The sequence below is a fragment of the Bombus terrestris genome, chromosome 10 (genome assembly GCF_910591885.1).
Source record: "Bombus terrestris chromosome 10, iyBomTerr1.2, whole genome shotgun sequence".
In the NCBI taxonomy this organism is placed as follows: domain Eukaryota; kingdom Metazoa; phylum Arthropoda; class Insecta; order Hymenoptera; family Apidae; genus Bombus; species Bombus terrestris.
The window spans coordinates 978,335-996,291 of NC_063278.1; the positions used below are offsets into that span (position 1 = coordinate 978,335).

General features: G+C 38.2%; 1 protein-coding gene across 2 annotated transcripts in view; it reads left to right on the forward strand.

The window, feature by feature from the left end:
• LOC100649457 (tyrosine-protein kinase Drl) overlaps positions 1 to 17,957 on the forward strand; it is a 28,361-nt gene that overhangs the window by 1,660 nt on the left and 8,744 nt on the right. The window contains exon 2 of one of the 2 annotated variants that reach the window (XM_003398009.4): positions 17,808 to 17,935. In XM_003398009.4, the coding sequence (XP_003398057.1) occupies positions 17,808 to 17,935 (128 nt within the window). Of the gene's footprint in view, positions 1 to 17,806; positions 17,936 to 17,957 lie in introns of those variants that run through there. The other variant, XM_020864968.2, reaches the window with a different exon arrangement.

Sequence of the window (17,957 nt, forward strand, 5' to 3'; positions counted from 1 at the left end):
TAAAGGCTCATGTATGTGAGTACGCTGCGTGTAAAATTAGTTCGTAGAACTCGCTTCGCTACACATCTTTTCTTCAACAATATGTACGTGGCCTTTTTTTAGAAGTTATTAGAAAAGAAGGGGTATTCTAAGAATATTTCGTTAAAGTAACAAGCGCAAAAATGATGTTGTTGGAATTGAAAGGTAAGGAAAACAGCAGAGAACTCTCATTTTTAGCGATTTTACGGCATTTCAACTGAAAGTATGGAATTATTGACTCACAAAGGTTTATAAATAGATTGCAGATTTGTATGCATTTACGCCAAATTTAGTCACGCAAAATATGTACAATGCATTTAAAATACAAAGTACAAAAGAATCTAAAGTAGGATACTAATCATTTGGTAGGTAAAATGAATCTCTATTTGAAGATTCGTTTCTTTCTTTGCATTTGTAAGAATCTAAATTTGCATAAAAATCCTCAGTTTAATTATAAAGCAAAAATGTCCACAGTGGGTCCACGTTAAACATCTTTTGTGATGGTTGAAAACATAGCGTTCATTCTCCACTTGAATGAAGCAAAAATGTACTCACTCCCTCTGCTTTCATTATTTTCTATTAGTGCAAATTCTTACTATGTTAAGGTCCTTTTCTATAATAATTATACATTATTAATCATTAATAATGATTTAATAACTAATAATATCATTTTAGCGTAAGAGAGTCCTTATAAAATGTAAATTTTCATCGATCGAAATCCGTGAAAACGAGATACGTTAGAAAGAGTGGGGTTATTTTGAACCATCGCGTGACAAATTGTAGATTATAAACTTCTAGTGTTCTATAATTCTACGATTTTCTAGCGAATGAAACAATCAATTGATTTGTAATTATAGAATTTTATTTATTTTATTACTAAATTTGTTATATTTATGGAAGAAAACTGTTAGTACTGACGATTTATAAAGTTTTGCTTGTAGCGTTAATTCAATTGTGTGAAAGGTTCCCGGAATACTAAATCCCTGTTGAGTCCATATTATGAGTACAAAGTTGCAGACTCCTTATTTTAATAATAATAGGAGTGAGCATTTATCACTTTGTTCGAAATGCTGTAGTGTTCAACAGTTTAAAAAAATGTTAAATAAATATAAACGATTATTTTCTCTGATGTATAATTAGACTTAAAAGTTTCATATTATGAACAATGCAATTAATTTCATGGAACTCTGTCTTTTTTAATAATGGATTAAAGTAGTAAAACTTAATCTCTCAATGAAGTTTTACGATATTCCTCCGTACCCACTAATTGTCCCATACTTGTCTAAGTACCGATGTTTGAAGCACGGAGCGTTCTTTCAATTTACAAATACTTATGTACCACGATATTCTAATAAAAGTACGATTGAACCAATATATGAATGCTCAGAAGCAGCACGGTTCAACGATCCATTAAAATCTCACGGACGATGTGGTTGATTTCAGGGAGCTCGACAAATCCGTCCGACGATACTCGATCGTTTGTTCCATTCTCACGCTCCCGATCTTCATTCTTCCCTATCACACGTATACTCGTTTGGAACATTTTGTTTTTTCTTTTTCTTTTTTTTCATTTGTACTTGCCGTTAGTCAAAAATCGTCGCTGAGCTCGGTAGCCAGTACAGAGGAGAATCGTTGCACCGGAAACAGGTAAAAGCCACTCAACGCCACGAACTTTCCAATATTTCCACGATAACTTCCACGGCGGCGAATAATTCGCTCTCGGCTCGTTGATCCGCGAAAAGCGTCGAGCCGGTTGGCTAGCATCGGCTCACCGCGCCACACCGTGCAGAAAGAGAAGAGATGTATTTCGACGACACCTGAAGTCGAGCGAATTGCCGATTCGTTGATTCGCCCCGATTCTCCGCTGAGAGAAACGCGCTCGCGTGTAGCATTGCGCGTTTTCAGCCACGCACTTCGCGCTTCGTTCCACGGTCGACGACACGCATTTCATATGCATATCTACTCTGGCCTCTTTGGTTAACTCAAACGTGTTCGCGTCAAAAGCCTTGCCTGAAATCGAATTGTGTTTAGCGCCAACGCGCGTCGTTCCAACGAATGAAAGGAATCGGATCGTACGATTTGCTATTTAGAGACGGCGTCATTAATCGCGCTTATAAATTTGGAGTGTATTGGCAGCGCAATGTTCGTTCAAACGAAAGGGATTAAATCGGTACGTTCTCGAGGAACTAATTTAAATTATTTTTCTAAACTTACATATTAAGATTTAGATATTAAAATATTACTCGTTTGCAATTAATGTTATTTTCATAAACATACAAATTTTAGGTACTTGTATTACCTAGAAGAACATGGCGAATGAAATTCGATATTTATATGCGAGAATTTTAAAATCTTGTACAACTCCCAGAGGCGTGTATTAACCTCGTCGAAGTAGATATTCATCTCCAACTGGATGGGATAGCGTTTCTTGGCTTAAATATGTACGTATATAGTGGTTTATCCTGTTTAATATAAAAGCAGAACTTGTTTTTGTGTCATTGAAGGATAGGTAATAAGAATACCGCTTTTGCAATAAATATATTTTGTTGGTAAAGTGGTGTGAACACATTTCGCTGTTAGAGGAAATACTTAGCTATTTGTTGTTAATAACGAATAAATAATAAAACTTTTATTACAGGACTTTATTGGTTGAAATTATACACTATCGTTTAAAAGTTTAAAATCACTTCCAATATTTATGATTTATGAAAGAGAACATAAGAAAAAATATATTACTGTTACGGTTGATGGTTCATCATCTTTTATTTTCCTAAGCAGTAATATTTTATTATATTTCTATTTCATTCGTACATCTTGAGCAATTGCCTGAAATTTCACACGTTATAAGATCTTCTGACTTTATTTCTACGTTATTTCAATATACTGTAACGTGGCTTTATCTCCGTATTAGATATATAAGATATACAAGAACCGAATAATTAAATATAAATTGATAATTATAATCCAAAATTTTTGTTGTAATCCAATATAGTAATTCAAAGTCCATAAAAGCTCGATCATCCACTCCTGTTTCGAATCACCAAATTCTCTTTCCATCAAATAAAAGTTACGATCTACATTTTAACTTGGTTCTTCCCTGTACATTTTGTGTCCTATACCTTGGTTTTTATTTATACGACTGTTTTGTCGCCGTTTCGCGATATCATTTTGTAGGCAAAAAAATATTCGAGGTAAAACGAGGAAACGAGATTGGTATTATAAGGTGGTATAGTATATACACGGGACGCAATAAAATATTATAACGAGGTCCTTGTTAAACGAACATAGCATGGGGTGGCTGGACCGACCCTAGTTTGTTTAGACATCGAATAATCGACAGTCGCTTCTTTTAGTCTTGTTTTCGTGCGAGTCGTCCGGTTCTATTGCTTTTTTTTTCCCGTTGGTTTCTCATTTTAGTTGGATGGCCATGCTGCCGATTGGGCCTGTTCAGATAGAGCCCTGAATACCGATTTTGGAGGGCCCCTTGGGTCGCTCTCCATATGGACCACGGGTTTTTCGAGCTGCATTCACGCTTCCTGGAAGAAGGAGGTTTCCAATTTCGGTATTTACTATAGGGTTTCCCGTATTCGTTTACGTTCCTTCACGAACAAGCATCGCAAGAAATTGATCTCGATCGGCCGTGTTCCACTCTGTTGCCTCGTTCGGCCGCAATCATAATGGAAAGGAGTGCCGATGAAGATATTGACCGGTGATTAATTATGGTTATCGGCTTATACGTTCTCAAAGTAGTTTTCGTTCATTAAGTCTTATGGCGCAAAAAAATACACATACATATACACGAAGGTGAGAGAGTGAGAGTCCAAAGTTGGATTTATCACGAGTCGAACATCGTACGCGCTTATAAGAGCCACTTACAAGAATTACGTTAACTCTTTACGTTTTGAAAAATTGTGAAGGCAGGCCACGTTGCTCGAGTAGATTATATACACTTTTATACTGTTGCAAGGTGAAGATAAGGAAACGTTATTTGTACACGTTTATCGTGTATCCCCAATGATTCTTTTTCCAATATTCTTGGCGTTTCTCGAAGCGACTTTCTTTCTTCGTCGAATCGAGGTCCCAAGACACCTCACGACCCTAAAATTTTAGAGTTATCTTAAGGTGTTACGGCCTTACGAGCTTGCTACCACTTTCGTATCGTGTAGCATCCGCTTTGGATAAGATAACTGAATTCCACTGGTGTCACGCTACATTTCGATTTTCGTTTCCTCACTCTTCAAACCGACAAGTAAATTACGCTCGTCTATCGACCACGATGTTGCCTACTACATTAGTCATATGAAAATAATAAACATTATGAGATACATTGTATTAATAAGTAGGAATGTTGTTTTCAGCGTTCTTAATTTATCATTCGTCGTTCGATAATGTATTCCTCTTCATTAACTGTTATCTATAGTTTTTAAAGTATTGGGTTGACAAACTAAATGATTGCGAATTTTGTCATTACCACCTAATGACAAAACCCGATAGTATTACTTGGGTTAAACTGTGCCGGCATAAAGTACAATGTGCCTTCATATGCTAGTTAATAAATTTATTATCTTCATAATGCAACAGCTGTGTATCCTCTTACGCGTAGTGTTTGTGCTTTATACTTTTTTTTCGCAATCCATTTAATGTATGATAAGTTGCCTGCTTATACTTAATATTTCGAACTACTTTATAAATTTTGAATTAAGTCTGCATTAAACCTGTGCACGTAAAAGATTGTATCGCAAATGCGATAATAACTTTTAACAGCCGGATTAAAATTCCTTGGTCCGATAACTTTCTATTTAACGAATTTGCATACGAAGAGAAAGCGCTTGTTGTAAAATTATTGCGGTGTTCAATCAGGAAAACGTCAAACCACAATGATGCGCACGAGCATCATCCGTCAGAAGTCCGTGTCAAAACACGATAGTGGTGTGCACTCCGACAATCTTGCGCCGGAGGCGGTGTTTCACTCGTGTGAGTCCGGCTTGGGTCCGACCTTAGCTAGTTAGGGCCTGACAGGCCCATCTTGATGTTACTTCAGGAGTGGGGTAGCCTCAAAGGTCCCGCCTGGGCTCCGTGAAAACGTTTATGCACGCACAGTGGCGTAGCAAACGGCGGCTCCGTGAAATGATAAAATGTTATGCTTACTTTCTGCTTATTCAACGTATATAACCTCGCGTTTGCTAACAGCATACCTGTAACGTCGTTATCCAAACGAACGCAGTAAATTGTCTTATATCTCACTGTGACGTGATACATTAAATTCTTTTAGTGTTTTGAGCATACCACCGAGTTCGAGACGAAACAGACGAATTAGTCACGTATGTAGATAAATATGGGCAAATGTTAAAAAACTATAGGGACAGAAATGGGTGAAGGTAAAGAAAAAATTGGTAGATCGTATCTGTCGATGCTCGAGCGACAGAGAAGAATACGTTACGAGGGAATGGCTGCGAAGAAACGCTCGTATATGGTTTCAAGATGGACCAGCGGGCGAATGCTGCACCGTTGTCCGCATCAATCTTCGACTCCTCGTTAAGATCCGCGCCTTAAGTTTTCGCTTGTGTGCGTCAGCTCGTTTCGTTCAACCTACGTGCCAGGGACACTCTACGGGATGTGTTGGTCAGACATTTACATGAGGAGCCGTCCGGAGAGATACAGGACCCCCGTGGATTTTCTTCCGAGAGCGGACGGCGCGTTTTACCTCGTGTCTTTTTCTGCCCAGTGAAAGAAGAAAATCCTACTAAAGTACCTCTGATAAGTTTCGATGCACGACACGTGTTACTTTTCCCAACAACGAAATTGAAATCTCTTCGCGTATGGTATACGCGATACATATACCTTTACCACTTTCTAAACGGTATATGTACTTGCTGATTTTCTGCAGCACTACTTCTATATATTCGGTAATGCACGAATAAAAGTACTTTATGCGCGGATAAATGATATTTGCTTTATCGTATATTGTTACGAGTAAATTTGTTATATCCAACTTTATATTAATCTAAAAAGCAATTGTAATAGCAGTGTAATAAAATTGAAAGAGAATTGTGTATCAAACGAAACTGTAACGTGATTGTCTTTTATGTGGGCATGAGCTCCTTTAATCCCTGGAGAATTCAGAGATACGATAGTACGAGGGAGAAAATGGTTATACGCTTGTTTTCCAATGGCACTTGGAAGATTTTTTCTTTATGCCGAGGGCTATCGTGAGATGTAACCCAAGAGGATTTGCTTCTACAAGAGATTTTTCAAATATGATATTTTATTAATATTGAAATACAGATATTGTTAAATATCCATATACATATACGATAAATATCTGATGAAAATATATGTTACAACGTTTAAAGCTAGTTTATGAATTGGATTTGTAAGATACAAGAATATTAATAGTTTAAGATTTGCTGCGCGTATTGACGGATGAGCGATGACTCCCCTGTACGTCGCAGTGTTATGCTTAGCAAGCATTCTTCGCAGTCTATGCAATTTGAATAACAAAAGAGAATAGGTGAAGTATTTATAAGTATCTGTTAATATAACTATTCTTATATTTTTGATTTATATTGCGGCGTTTCTGAATTGATTTATCGTTAGATCCTCTGAGATTTCTGTTTTCAGTTTAATTTGAACCGTATTGAATCTCGTAAATCGATCGTATCTTTTCCATAGCTTTTATTTTATCCTTCTTTTGCATCTTTTCTTACCTATCAACGAGAGCGTTTATCGATTTTTCAACATTATCCTTGCGAAGAATCTTTTAGTTTTTATTCCTGAGTCTTTTTTCGCTTCCACGCAGCGAGTTGTGAGTGACAGGATCTTAACGAGCATCTGTTTCTCGAAGATGAGTCTGCCGTTCCTACAGGATCTCTTGTGAAAAATATCTCGCGTAGTTGAAGTACTTAGGAAATATGCTGCCTTCCCTCGATTCAATATAAGATCGTGATTCAGACTCACCGCCAGAATAAAACCTTTTTATCCAGGAACGCTGTTCGCTCCGGTATACACGAGCTTGTACTCGTGATGGGAGAAAACATTTTTCTGACGTATAGACCTCGATGCATCGGCCCTTATACAAGGTGACTCGGCAACTAAACGGCCGAACTCTTTCCAAGGACCACAAACAGTTCCTGACAAATGGTTCCTTAAGTGGTACCCGTCCTTAACCTTTTATGTTGCTACCTAGAACGAACTACCGTAGAAAAGAGAACTCTAAAATACCGCCGTTCTGGAAGTTTATGCGGATAATTTAGCGTTTCGTGACCGCGTGTTACAAGCTGACTGTGTGTAGATTTTGTGGTTGGCATATCGGCCACAATTTTTGACAAAGGAAGTGATTTGGTTCTATTTCTCAGGATACTCGCAGTAATCGGTTTAATGCGTAGGAGCACGCAACCGAAATTTGTTTGTATAATTTAAAACCTATGTATATTAAAATAATACAACATACGTTTAGACCAGTTGAAAGATTCGAATTTTCAATCGTTATAAACAAGCGCGTTTTCATTTGCGTATCGAATCAAAAATTAATATTCTGAATTTTGTTGTCAATGTTAACTAAACATCTTATTCGTACCATCTCGTTTCCTATCTTTCATTTTTAATTAAGCCAACGTTACTGCCCTCGGGATAAAAAAACTGGTCTACAACGCGATTTCACACAACGACCTTGAGAACCGATTAAACATAAATGGACGAAGACAAGTTGTACCTACACGTACAAACACGAGTACTTTTATACGCTTTTACGTCTGAAGTGTCCTGTCTTGTTGTATGTCATTCCTCTGACAGCAGACGGAATTTCGAATGTGTCTCTGAAATTATCAAAGCATCGGTGCCGTGAAAAGGAACACATGGTAAGGTCCATCCACTTAAACATCCGAAGGCTTTAGAGCGCGTAGATGCCATCTCAGCTAGGGTCTTCAGGAGCCCCACAGCAGGGGATGCTCTGCCTTTTTACGTTCGATGTCCTTCTATCTTCTCGTCGGAAATCGCCCTTGCACGACTCATCCCTTGGTAACCTCTAGTGATAAATCTGCCAGCGAGACTCCTGACGGAAGATTGATCTTTCCAGCGGACAGACGGGGGTAAAGAGCTGCGTTGTCACGGAACACGTGTACTCGTAGGTCAGTTCTTTTCCTGGAATTCGGGATGTATTCATACGTCAGTCATGAGTCGAACGCCACGGAAGAAGAGTAAGCGGTTTTGTTATTCCGCGGGCCGGACGGTGTATTTTGTAGTTGTTACTTGACGATCCACTCTCACTGTGCGAAGCTTGCTTCCATTCCCTGGTTTATGATGAAAAGTTCGATGGATTTAGTACCTCGTTAACTTGTTTTAGCATGTGCGAAAGTTTCAGATTTCTGCGTATATTCCTGTACGCAATTCCTGTTGCTTTATAATAACATGAGTCGTATTTAAATAAATCGCTTCATATATATAGTTGATAACTTTTTTCTAAGTTTTCTTTCTTTAACTAGATATGTTGAACTTCCTTAAAATATCAAACGTCTTCTCGTTTGGATATAAAATTTAAGTATACAAATTCTAAGACTACAGCACGGTTAAAAGAAGTCTATATGTAAATGAATAAATGCTTTTGAACTTGTATTTACGATAATTGCACATAGCTGGCTCTTTAGAATGAATTAATTAACATATAAATCAGTACGTGTACATAAACTAAAACGTGAGAGGACTGAAAAGATTTTTCTGGGTCCATGGTAACATTTTAATGTATTTAGTTGAGCAGATTGATTCCTTAAGAAACGATTCCTGAGCGACTGAAAAGAACTTTTCCCTTACATAATTTGGAAATAAAAGGACTGGTTGGGTGACGTGGCAAAGTTCACAACTCGAAGGATTAAAGCTAAGAGCGAGGAAGATCGACAGCGAGGGATTTGAAAGGATCAGGATAGCCGGTTCTTCGGAGTCGACTTCCTGGCGAATCCTTCTTAACGAGCAACGTCGATCGAAGAGCACGAACGAGGTACAAGGGAAGGACATGCGATTCAACGTCACGATAAATTCAGCTGCCACGTAATCTTCTTCGTGTCCGAGCCCTGATTGCTAGTACGGTGCCATATGTCCTCTCCGCAGTGGCGACAACGTCTCAATCAGCCCACCCATCTGTCAGTTAACGTTCGGTAGGCCTTTACTATCGTTACCGCACGATGTAACGACCTAGCCGAAGCTGGCAATCGTATTTCGAGGGTGCACGCCAGGAACAATATTATTTTAGCTCCCGATGCCAGAATCACGTCCCAACCCGTCGCAGGTTTGCTTTGGTTCCCGTTTCGCTACCATACTACACCCCTCCGATAAATAAACGGGGCCAGGGTTACCTACAGTACGGAGAGTCCATCTACTGTCCCTGCTCTTCGTCATAGGACAATGAACCAGATTTAACCGCGAGACGAAAGAAACATATTTTATCCGGACATATGAAAATAAATCACCGTGTTGTTGTTGGAAGAACCTTTGGACGATTGCGACGTATGAAATTACTGTTATACAAGACTAGATGGCGGATTCCTATAAAATATTTTTCTAGAGAATTTACATGTTTGGTTCGTTTCTCTTTTAAATTTATAAGATTCCTTTTAATTCCTTCTGTTTAAAGATTTGAAAAATACGATATCGATGAATCATGTTGATGATATATCTTAGTATGAAAAAGAAACTTAATTGGAGAAATTAAGGGAGATGGAAGGTATAATGTGTGACAGACAGGTATAATGTGGTCGCAGTGAAGAGCATTACGGCGGAAATTGTCGGAAAATGAGCAAAAATTTCGTTTAAAACGCAAGCTTTATAGCGTTGGGAATTCTTCGCGATAGACAGTGAAGAATGTCAGGGATTTTAGTGTAACAAAATACTCCAGTGAAAAGGTTCTTTTAATCCTTCCGCTGGCTAAAACTATAAAACTATAAAGAGACGGTTGAGTTTCGGAAAGACTGAAAAAGTATCACCGAAACGGTGAAATAACCCAACGACAAGCGCTTCGTCTTTTTCCTTTTCCTTCATTCCCTCTTTTTTCTTGCTTGCTTACGATCCTCTAGAGTGAATTATAACTGGTGTCGCGTGAAGTTACGCCTTCCTGGATGTGACCTATGGCCTGCGAAGAGAAACGGAGAGAGAATCAGCCTTGCAGTAATGAAAGAGGATAAACTAAGAAGGAACAGGGAGGGTGTACAGACGACGTCCAGGACTTGCCTAGGACTTATGGGTTATTCAGAGGAGACCCCCGTTGGCGAAGGAAGAACCCACGTACACGTTCGATATATGCTAAACAGTCAGCCTCCTGTATTATATAGAGGGTGGGTCTAACGTATCACACTTGCTTCTTATAACGATACTTATCATCCAAGTAATATGGCCAAACGATCGTAGAAGGTGTTCGAACAAATTTGTCCTATCTTCGAATGAATTTTCTTACCAGGATTGAGCTGTCAACGCGTTCAAGAGTTTATTCGAAAGCAACTTCGTTAAAGCATTACTTATTGCACCCCAACCAGAATAGTATTACAGTTTCTTCCAATTAATCGTAAACTATAGTACAAATTTGTGAAAAAGTATCGATTCAGGTTCTGAATTCTAACGATCGGATATTTATGTAAATTTATATTTTTACGAATGTGATATAAAAAATGCAATTTAGACGGAAATTTCTTTTACGGATTTAAATAGGATATTGAATATTACACATGGAATATTTCACATATTTGTACGCGCCTATGTGCATTTTCTGCATTTTTACACCTTCAAACGTCCCATAAATCCATAAAAATGCGCAGTCTACTAACGATTCAAGACATCAAAACGTCTGAACCCATTGAATTCCAAAGCTGAATATACATGTTGTCTGCATGGTGATAAGACTTTTTTTTGTTAAAGTTTCGGTATTCTCAAAAGATTGCAATAAGGGTACACCCTATAGCTATATGCGTACTACATCGAGATCACACGTGGGTGAGAAGCTGGCGATATATAACAACGTGTGTGCGTGCACAGGGTATATACGCACGCCCACGTCGCGTCGCGTCGTTTGCCCGCGCTGGCGAAAGTGAAAAATATCCCATGCAGCGGCAGCACGCGCTTGTATACATACATGCACATGCACATATAAATGCGGGCTCGTTTGTACAAGCATACATGGATACGTTATTAGATCTCTCGAGGCTGCGTGTTGAGGTATCGGCGAGTACCAGCTGCCTGATCTGGTCGTTAACCTCGCCTCGCGGATCATTTTTGGATCGGCCTGACGTGTTCGAGTTTTCATAGGAATCCTCACGGTAGGTTTTTGATAAATTTCTCGTAAATCATCGATTGCGCTCGACCGCGTTAGCTCTTGCGACTAAAACTTGAACTACGTCTATATTGCTGCGAAATGAAATTCGTTTCAAAGATTTGATTTCCTCTTCAGGTTTTGCTATATCGCGTGAAAGTTGGTGTCCTACGATGCGTTTTAGAAATCTACGATTAATTTACGTTGGTAATAAAATAATTTTCGCATCGTTCACTTGTCATTGCGTTATTTCCTGTGAAATAAATTCGCTAATGGTGTGGGGTGTGGGGCTACGAGTAACGAGAATTGTTGAGAATTTTGTACCAGGCACCAGGTGATGTTGTACAATTTGACAGCTTTACATTTCTAATCACACGCTTCCGCACATGGCATCATTAAAAATATGATACTGTCGAATCGCACAGCTTTGCTGACACGAAATCGCAAGGTCGTCTGTACCAACTCCTACATTGTAATATTTTCCATTTTTTTTACACATATATTTTTCTCGTCTTTCGTGATAAATATCAACAAAAATTGTCTCACGATTTCATTTTGTAAATTGAGAAGCTTCTGTCTCCACACAGCAGCTTCCGATTTGGTGTATTCGCGTACTCCTTTCGAATTTCATTTGCTGTAAAGGAGCAGATCTAACTCCGTTTGTTCGAGGACAAAGAATGTTCATTGTGGTTGGTAGTGCATGGAAGGAGCTTGATGCGCAGAATCGCAGTGGGATCGAACAAAAATCGGAGCGGGTGCATTGTAAGCAGGCGTTACGACGTGTAAATCTAATATTTCCTGTTCCTTCGACCTGCATTTCAGCATTCTGCCTTTCCCTCTTTATATGTTATGTTCTTCCCTCGTAGTACTGCCACCCGCCGTCATCTTATTTTAAAAGGTTCACTACGGGAAGATCTCGTTATAAGCGTACCGTGGGTTTTGCACTGCAAAGGTGTTAGGTTTCTGACCCAAAGCCGTGGGCCTCCAGAGAAGGCGAGGGGCAGAGAGAATCGGAGGCCCCGCAGCTAACCCGCAATTCACCAAGCCCTTTTTTCAGTTCTCCTTTATACCACGACTCTTGGAGCTTCGCTCGTCAACTTGCTTCTATACCGTATTTTGACAGCGGGGGACACGAAGCCCTGCGAAATTTTGCCGGCTGTTTCGCGCCTCGCGAAACGAACACTCTTACGCTCTTTTCTTCTCTATCTCGGTTCTTTGTACCAACGCTTTCTTCCCGCCCCTTTTGTTTCTCGTACGATTAAGCACCTTAAGAATTCGGCGTGACAGTTAGAGAAGATAGTTTTTGTTTTGGACTTTGTTAAAATTGATCGGTTATGTGTGCTCGAACGTTCAAACGGATGAAACAGATCCTTCGTCTTAATTTTTGTGTGATTTTGTATAAAATATTAACATTTTTAATTTTTCGATTCAGTTGTAATCTTATAATTCGACTTTGAAGTTTATAATGAATAATCAAACTTGCTGAATATCATAAGATACTATTAGTCCTTAATATAATGTCGAAAGAATAACAAAATACTTTACGTAAAAAGGCAAAGGGAAAATAACTTGAAAATGGGAAAATAACTCGAAAAACTATATGGCAAATTTAGTTGAATCAGCACGGAGGTATTATGATTAATAAAGTAAGCAACACTTTAAGTAAATACAATAATATACACACGTTACTAGATTATGATAATTACGACTGAGAGTATTAATATTAATTCAACAAAATTTTTACTTTTTTAGTAAGAAATTATGGCCTTCGAGCTGTTAATGTATCGTTTATCGCACTGTTTTGTACTCCACTAACATCCAGTCAAATAATATGTTTTCAAATGTGGATCGCTAGAAAAGCGTTTTATAATCGAGATTAATGAGTTATAAAGCAAATTGTTTAGCTTGAACCAAATATCCTACTCAAATAACTCTACGTATCTCTCTATATCGTATCTCGTCTCTCTCTCTATATAATTGAAATTTATTTCTTGACAGTCTGAAAGTCTTTTGGACTTCTTTCTCGATGCGACAGCGTTATATTTTCATCGTTAGCTCTCGTTTTATAAGCTGGCTCGACATTCTATTTTGACAGTGTGAAATTTTCTTAATTTCTCTTTAGAATTTCCTTTCCATACATTCTTTTATACTCTTTACGCGTCATTTGGCTTCTTTGTAAAACCTTGAAAATATTTGCTTTCATACATGTTTAATGTTTCCGAACAGCATATAAAAGTGAAAGGTGCTGCGTGCTATGCCATAATAGTGAACCACTTTGAAAGGCATAAAGTATTCAGAAGATCGTCCTCTGGGAGAGAAGCTCCGTATCTTTCCATTCCTTTTACTTCCTATATTCTCCACCGACCATTTCGTTCGACCATTGTATTCTTAAATGCTTTATAGAATCCCCGAAAACTCGATAGTATCGGTGTATTTTTTTCTTCAAAGTTACAAACTTGTATGCGACGTTATACACTTTGCGTTTGTTAAATAATATATTACAAATTAATATCGAATTTATATATTATTCTAGCCGATGTTTAATTCATAACGCTGACAGATGCATTAAAACAATTTTTAAGGCAACGCACAAGGCCTAGCTTTTTGTGTTCTATTCTCGCAGCATAGCTCACTCCTTTGTACAGCACAGAATAAGCATATCAAAGAGCTCGAAAGCAAAGAGCAAAAATAACGCCAGAAGTCTTGCAGGGTTCTTTACTACCTTTGTTTCGCTTTCTAGATATTGTTGATCGATATCTGTTTGCGCGCAGGTTCACCGAACCGACTAGCCGTCTGAAAGTTTCCTTAGTTCCTTATCTTTGATCCCGCACGTTTTCCGGGTGTCAGCAGGCTGTAAGGGGGTTCCGTAACAGTTTGAGAGTTCTGCCAGTAGGCGCGTTGGTCGGTGTAGTTAGAGATCGTACATGTACCAGGAGGAAAGGTTCGAAGTGCCGTGGAACCCTTCGTGACAATTGTGTCTGGCACTCGTTGTCGAGGGTCGACGCCTTCGTTGAAAGGGCCCTCTATCTCTCTTTCTTTCTCTTACCGCATCTCCTTCATCTTTTTCTTTTCTCTTTACTATTCTTGCTTGCACTTTGGCCCGCTGCAAGCGTACCAGACATCAAAGGATGCTTGGTATACGCCACCCCTTGGTTACCCGCGTGCAAAGTTCCCGCATAAATGCGTAAAAGAACCCCCGACTAGATAAGGGTTTCAAGAATACCTAAACCGGTAACGAGGTCATGGCTAGGCTGCCGCAAAGTATAGACCAACTGCCTCGATGCTTGTGTTGTATATACTCGTCCTTCGAGTGTTAAAAACTACCTGCCGTTGACTTAAATACCGAGATTGGTATCCGATTCTAAGTAAGTGATGCAGGTTTCGTAAAATAACATAATACGTTAAAATGTTTTTATTCACAGATCGTATGATTTTCTATGATGTTTTCTCATCGCTCGTTATTTACATCTGTATTCAGAAGTATTTTCGATAAAAGCAGCAACAACGATCGAACTGCGGCTAAAACAGGAAAACGGTAATGTAGAGTTAAAACGTTGCGGTTGACTTCTCTAGGAAGCGAAGTTTATCGAGAGAAGAATCTTGTTATTCTTCGAACGTCCGAACAAAGAGTCTCTCGCCCAGATGACTCAGTAATTCTCGACGTAGTAAGGATCATCGATACTCGGAACACCTATAAAAGTGTCCTACTCGTAGGGGACGAAGATTCGATTTTTAGCGGCGATAACTCAGCGGGGTTTCGAGAATCTAAAGGTAATTATTTTCTGAGAGGATCCTACAGGGTATATTGCGTCTTTTTTACGATGGACACTGCGCTTGGTCCCCAGGAGGGAAGGCGGCCAACCTTTGGCTGGAGGAATAGCCAGTGTTGAGGTCGTGGGCATACGATATCTGATGCAGAAAACCGGTAAAGGCCGAAGGCCGATGGAACCGAGAGGCAAGGGACGGTAAACGAAGAAGAAGGACCAAAAGCAAAGACACGATTGTGGGGGCTACGGCACATTGTCTTCGGGTGACTTAAAAATCCAACTCGTGCCTCGTTAACCCTCGTATCTGATACAAGCATAGACCCTCGAAGGGAGTACACGACGTGTGTTTGCTTCCTTCTTCCTCTCGTGCGATCTTTCCCCCTTCGTTTCATTTTTTTTATCCAATCTTCCACCTTCGTCGACTCGCCCACGTAACCTTGTAGCTTCTGAATGCGGATTACTCGGTAGCGTAACAACCAGATGCCACAGCGTTTCTGGACATCGAACCATTTAACGAATATTTACTAACTTTCTCATAGGAATGCTACTTAAAATAACCTTAGCGATAACTTAGTTTTAATCGTACTTGAAATAATTTTAACAACATGCTCAATGCGTAGGTAATTATTAGCCATGGTATCATTTTTTTTAATGTCTCGATTACATAAATTAAACAAAAGTGTAGTTTCACCACTATCCATTGTAATTTCTCTTGGAATAGTTTATCGATATATATACCAAGCAATCATAATGTTCTTATCTTCTTAATATCTATTATCGTTACTGTCAGTAACTTTTAATTCGTATCTTGTATTATTGTAATTTGTAATCGTAATATAGTACTTGTATACAGGATGTAAAGGTGTGTAAAAGCAGAAAAGAGATTTTTAATGTAGAGACTAATCAAAACTGTCAAATAAAATTTATTCATTCGAGATTGAATATTCGGAGAAATATTCGTATCAAATGTTTCGTTGATCACAAAATACGTTTTATTCTTATTTTACTCTTATTGAAGCGTGTTTCGTTTTTGTTAAACTCTCCATTTGCGAATGATTTTTAATGGAACAGAAAGCGAATCATTTTTAATGACAAAGGAAACAAAAGCTTCTTGCAATACAAAAAAGTAGAAGAAACTGAAGAAGAGTTTTCCAAAGCACCGATATAAATTCTTGTAATCGTAATTCACTTTTAAGTGGCACGGAGGTAGTGAAACTAGCGTTTCAATGTGCCTTTAAACTTCACAGAAGCGTTGTAAAAATATATGTAAGAAAATAACAAGCCCATTAAATCGACAGAGCGAAACCACCTTCTTTTCGAGACAATGTGCTCGTACTACCATTACTTATTCTTTCTCACTTGGTAAATTGCAAGGAGAAGCAGGATCTCTTCTGTTTCGCTTCGGTTCACACGATTTGTATTCGCGTTTGAGTAGTCTATTACTCGTGCTGAGGTTCGTGGACGTTGTATCGACTGTCTCCTTGAAGATAACTGGATACTTAATCTACCTGAAATATGCACTTTCTTTGTGTTTTATTCCCTAACGATTAAAGTTAATTTTTCCTCTCTATTTTCTATGTCGGTTGTGCAATTGCAATCTATCGGCCTCCTTTGCCTTGATTAAAAGTGCTATTTAAAAGCGCCACTGATTTAGTATGAAATTTAATATGTTTATTATATTCGATTCGCCTGATTTGTAAATCTTTTGCCGCAAACAGTGAAAAAATTGCTTTAGCATCGTAATTGTGTAAAGAATAAAATTGCGTCGAAACTTTTGGAGATACGGAGAAGCGCTAATGAAATCCAATAATATAGACAGTGGAACTGGATAGAATTATTACTACACGTCGCTGTACGTGACTTTTAAAGATTTGTGAGAATTACACACGCTAGGTTAATTAATCGTAAAACGAACACGTCGCTATGAATCACTTTTGGACGTAAATATACTTAAGTCTTTTACTCACGAAATCGACCACCAATAGTCTCACCCCATTTTCATCATGACGTCATTGCTTCTGTGTTTCGTGAGCATGAAATCGTACCTTCCTAGTCGATATAGTTTACATTCAAAGAAAGCGAATTTATATTGCAATCTGAGTAGCTCGAATCAGAGAAGATATCGATGAATATGTAAATAGTTTCGTAACAGTGATATCAATAACCAATTTAATTATTTAAGATTATAGATAAGATCGGAGAATGAACATAGTAATTTCAGTATTTTAAAGATATATAAGTTATTTCCATCGAGTCTCAAGTGATTTATTAACATAATAGCTTGTATAAAGCAACATAATTTTAAACAATTTACTGAATTTAACTTGCATCCTTTACGTCATACGATAAATATTAATTATATCTGTCGATAAAATAGACACGTAATGTGTATACGAATACATATTGAAATTTGACTTGAATTTATTAAGACTTGAGAAATGTTGTTATATATACTATCCGAAAATTATTAAGAACGAAGTATGAAAATTCTAAGAATTGCCAATGATATATTACATACTAAAAGTTAAAGATTACAAGACATTAAATCATTGCAAATACTTATCATTAACTTGATAATAAAATTCTCGATATTTCGCAACTTATTTCAGAAATTTGTATTTAATAATAATATCGCAAAAAGAAAAAAATAAGAGTCCTGACGTTTTTATTTTACGATCTGCTAATAACAGTTGGAAAGCTTTTTAATCGATAAAATATTTGTCGTGTTGTTGCAGGTCTTCAGGCAGAATTGTTTTACGTAAGAGAAGGCGTTATAAACGAGTATGCCATTAAATTCGTCGTGCCAGTGCCAGCGCAAGTTCACAAGCTGCATTTCACTTGGGAAAATCTCGCCGGTAGGCCGGTAAGTTTTACAAAGGCACAGA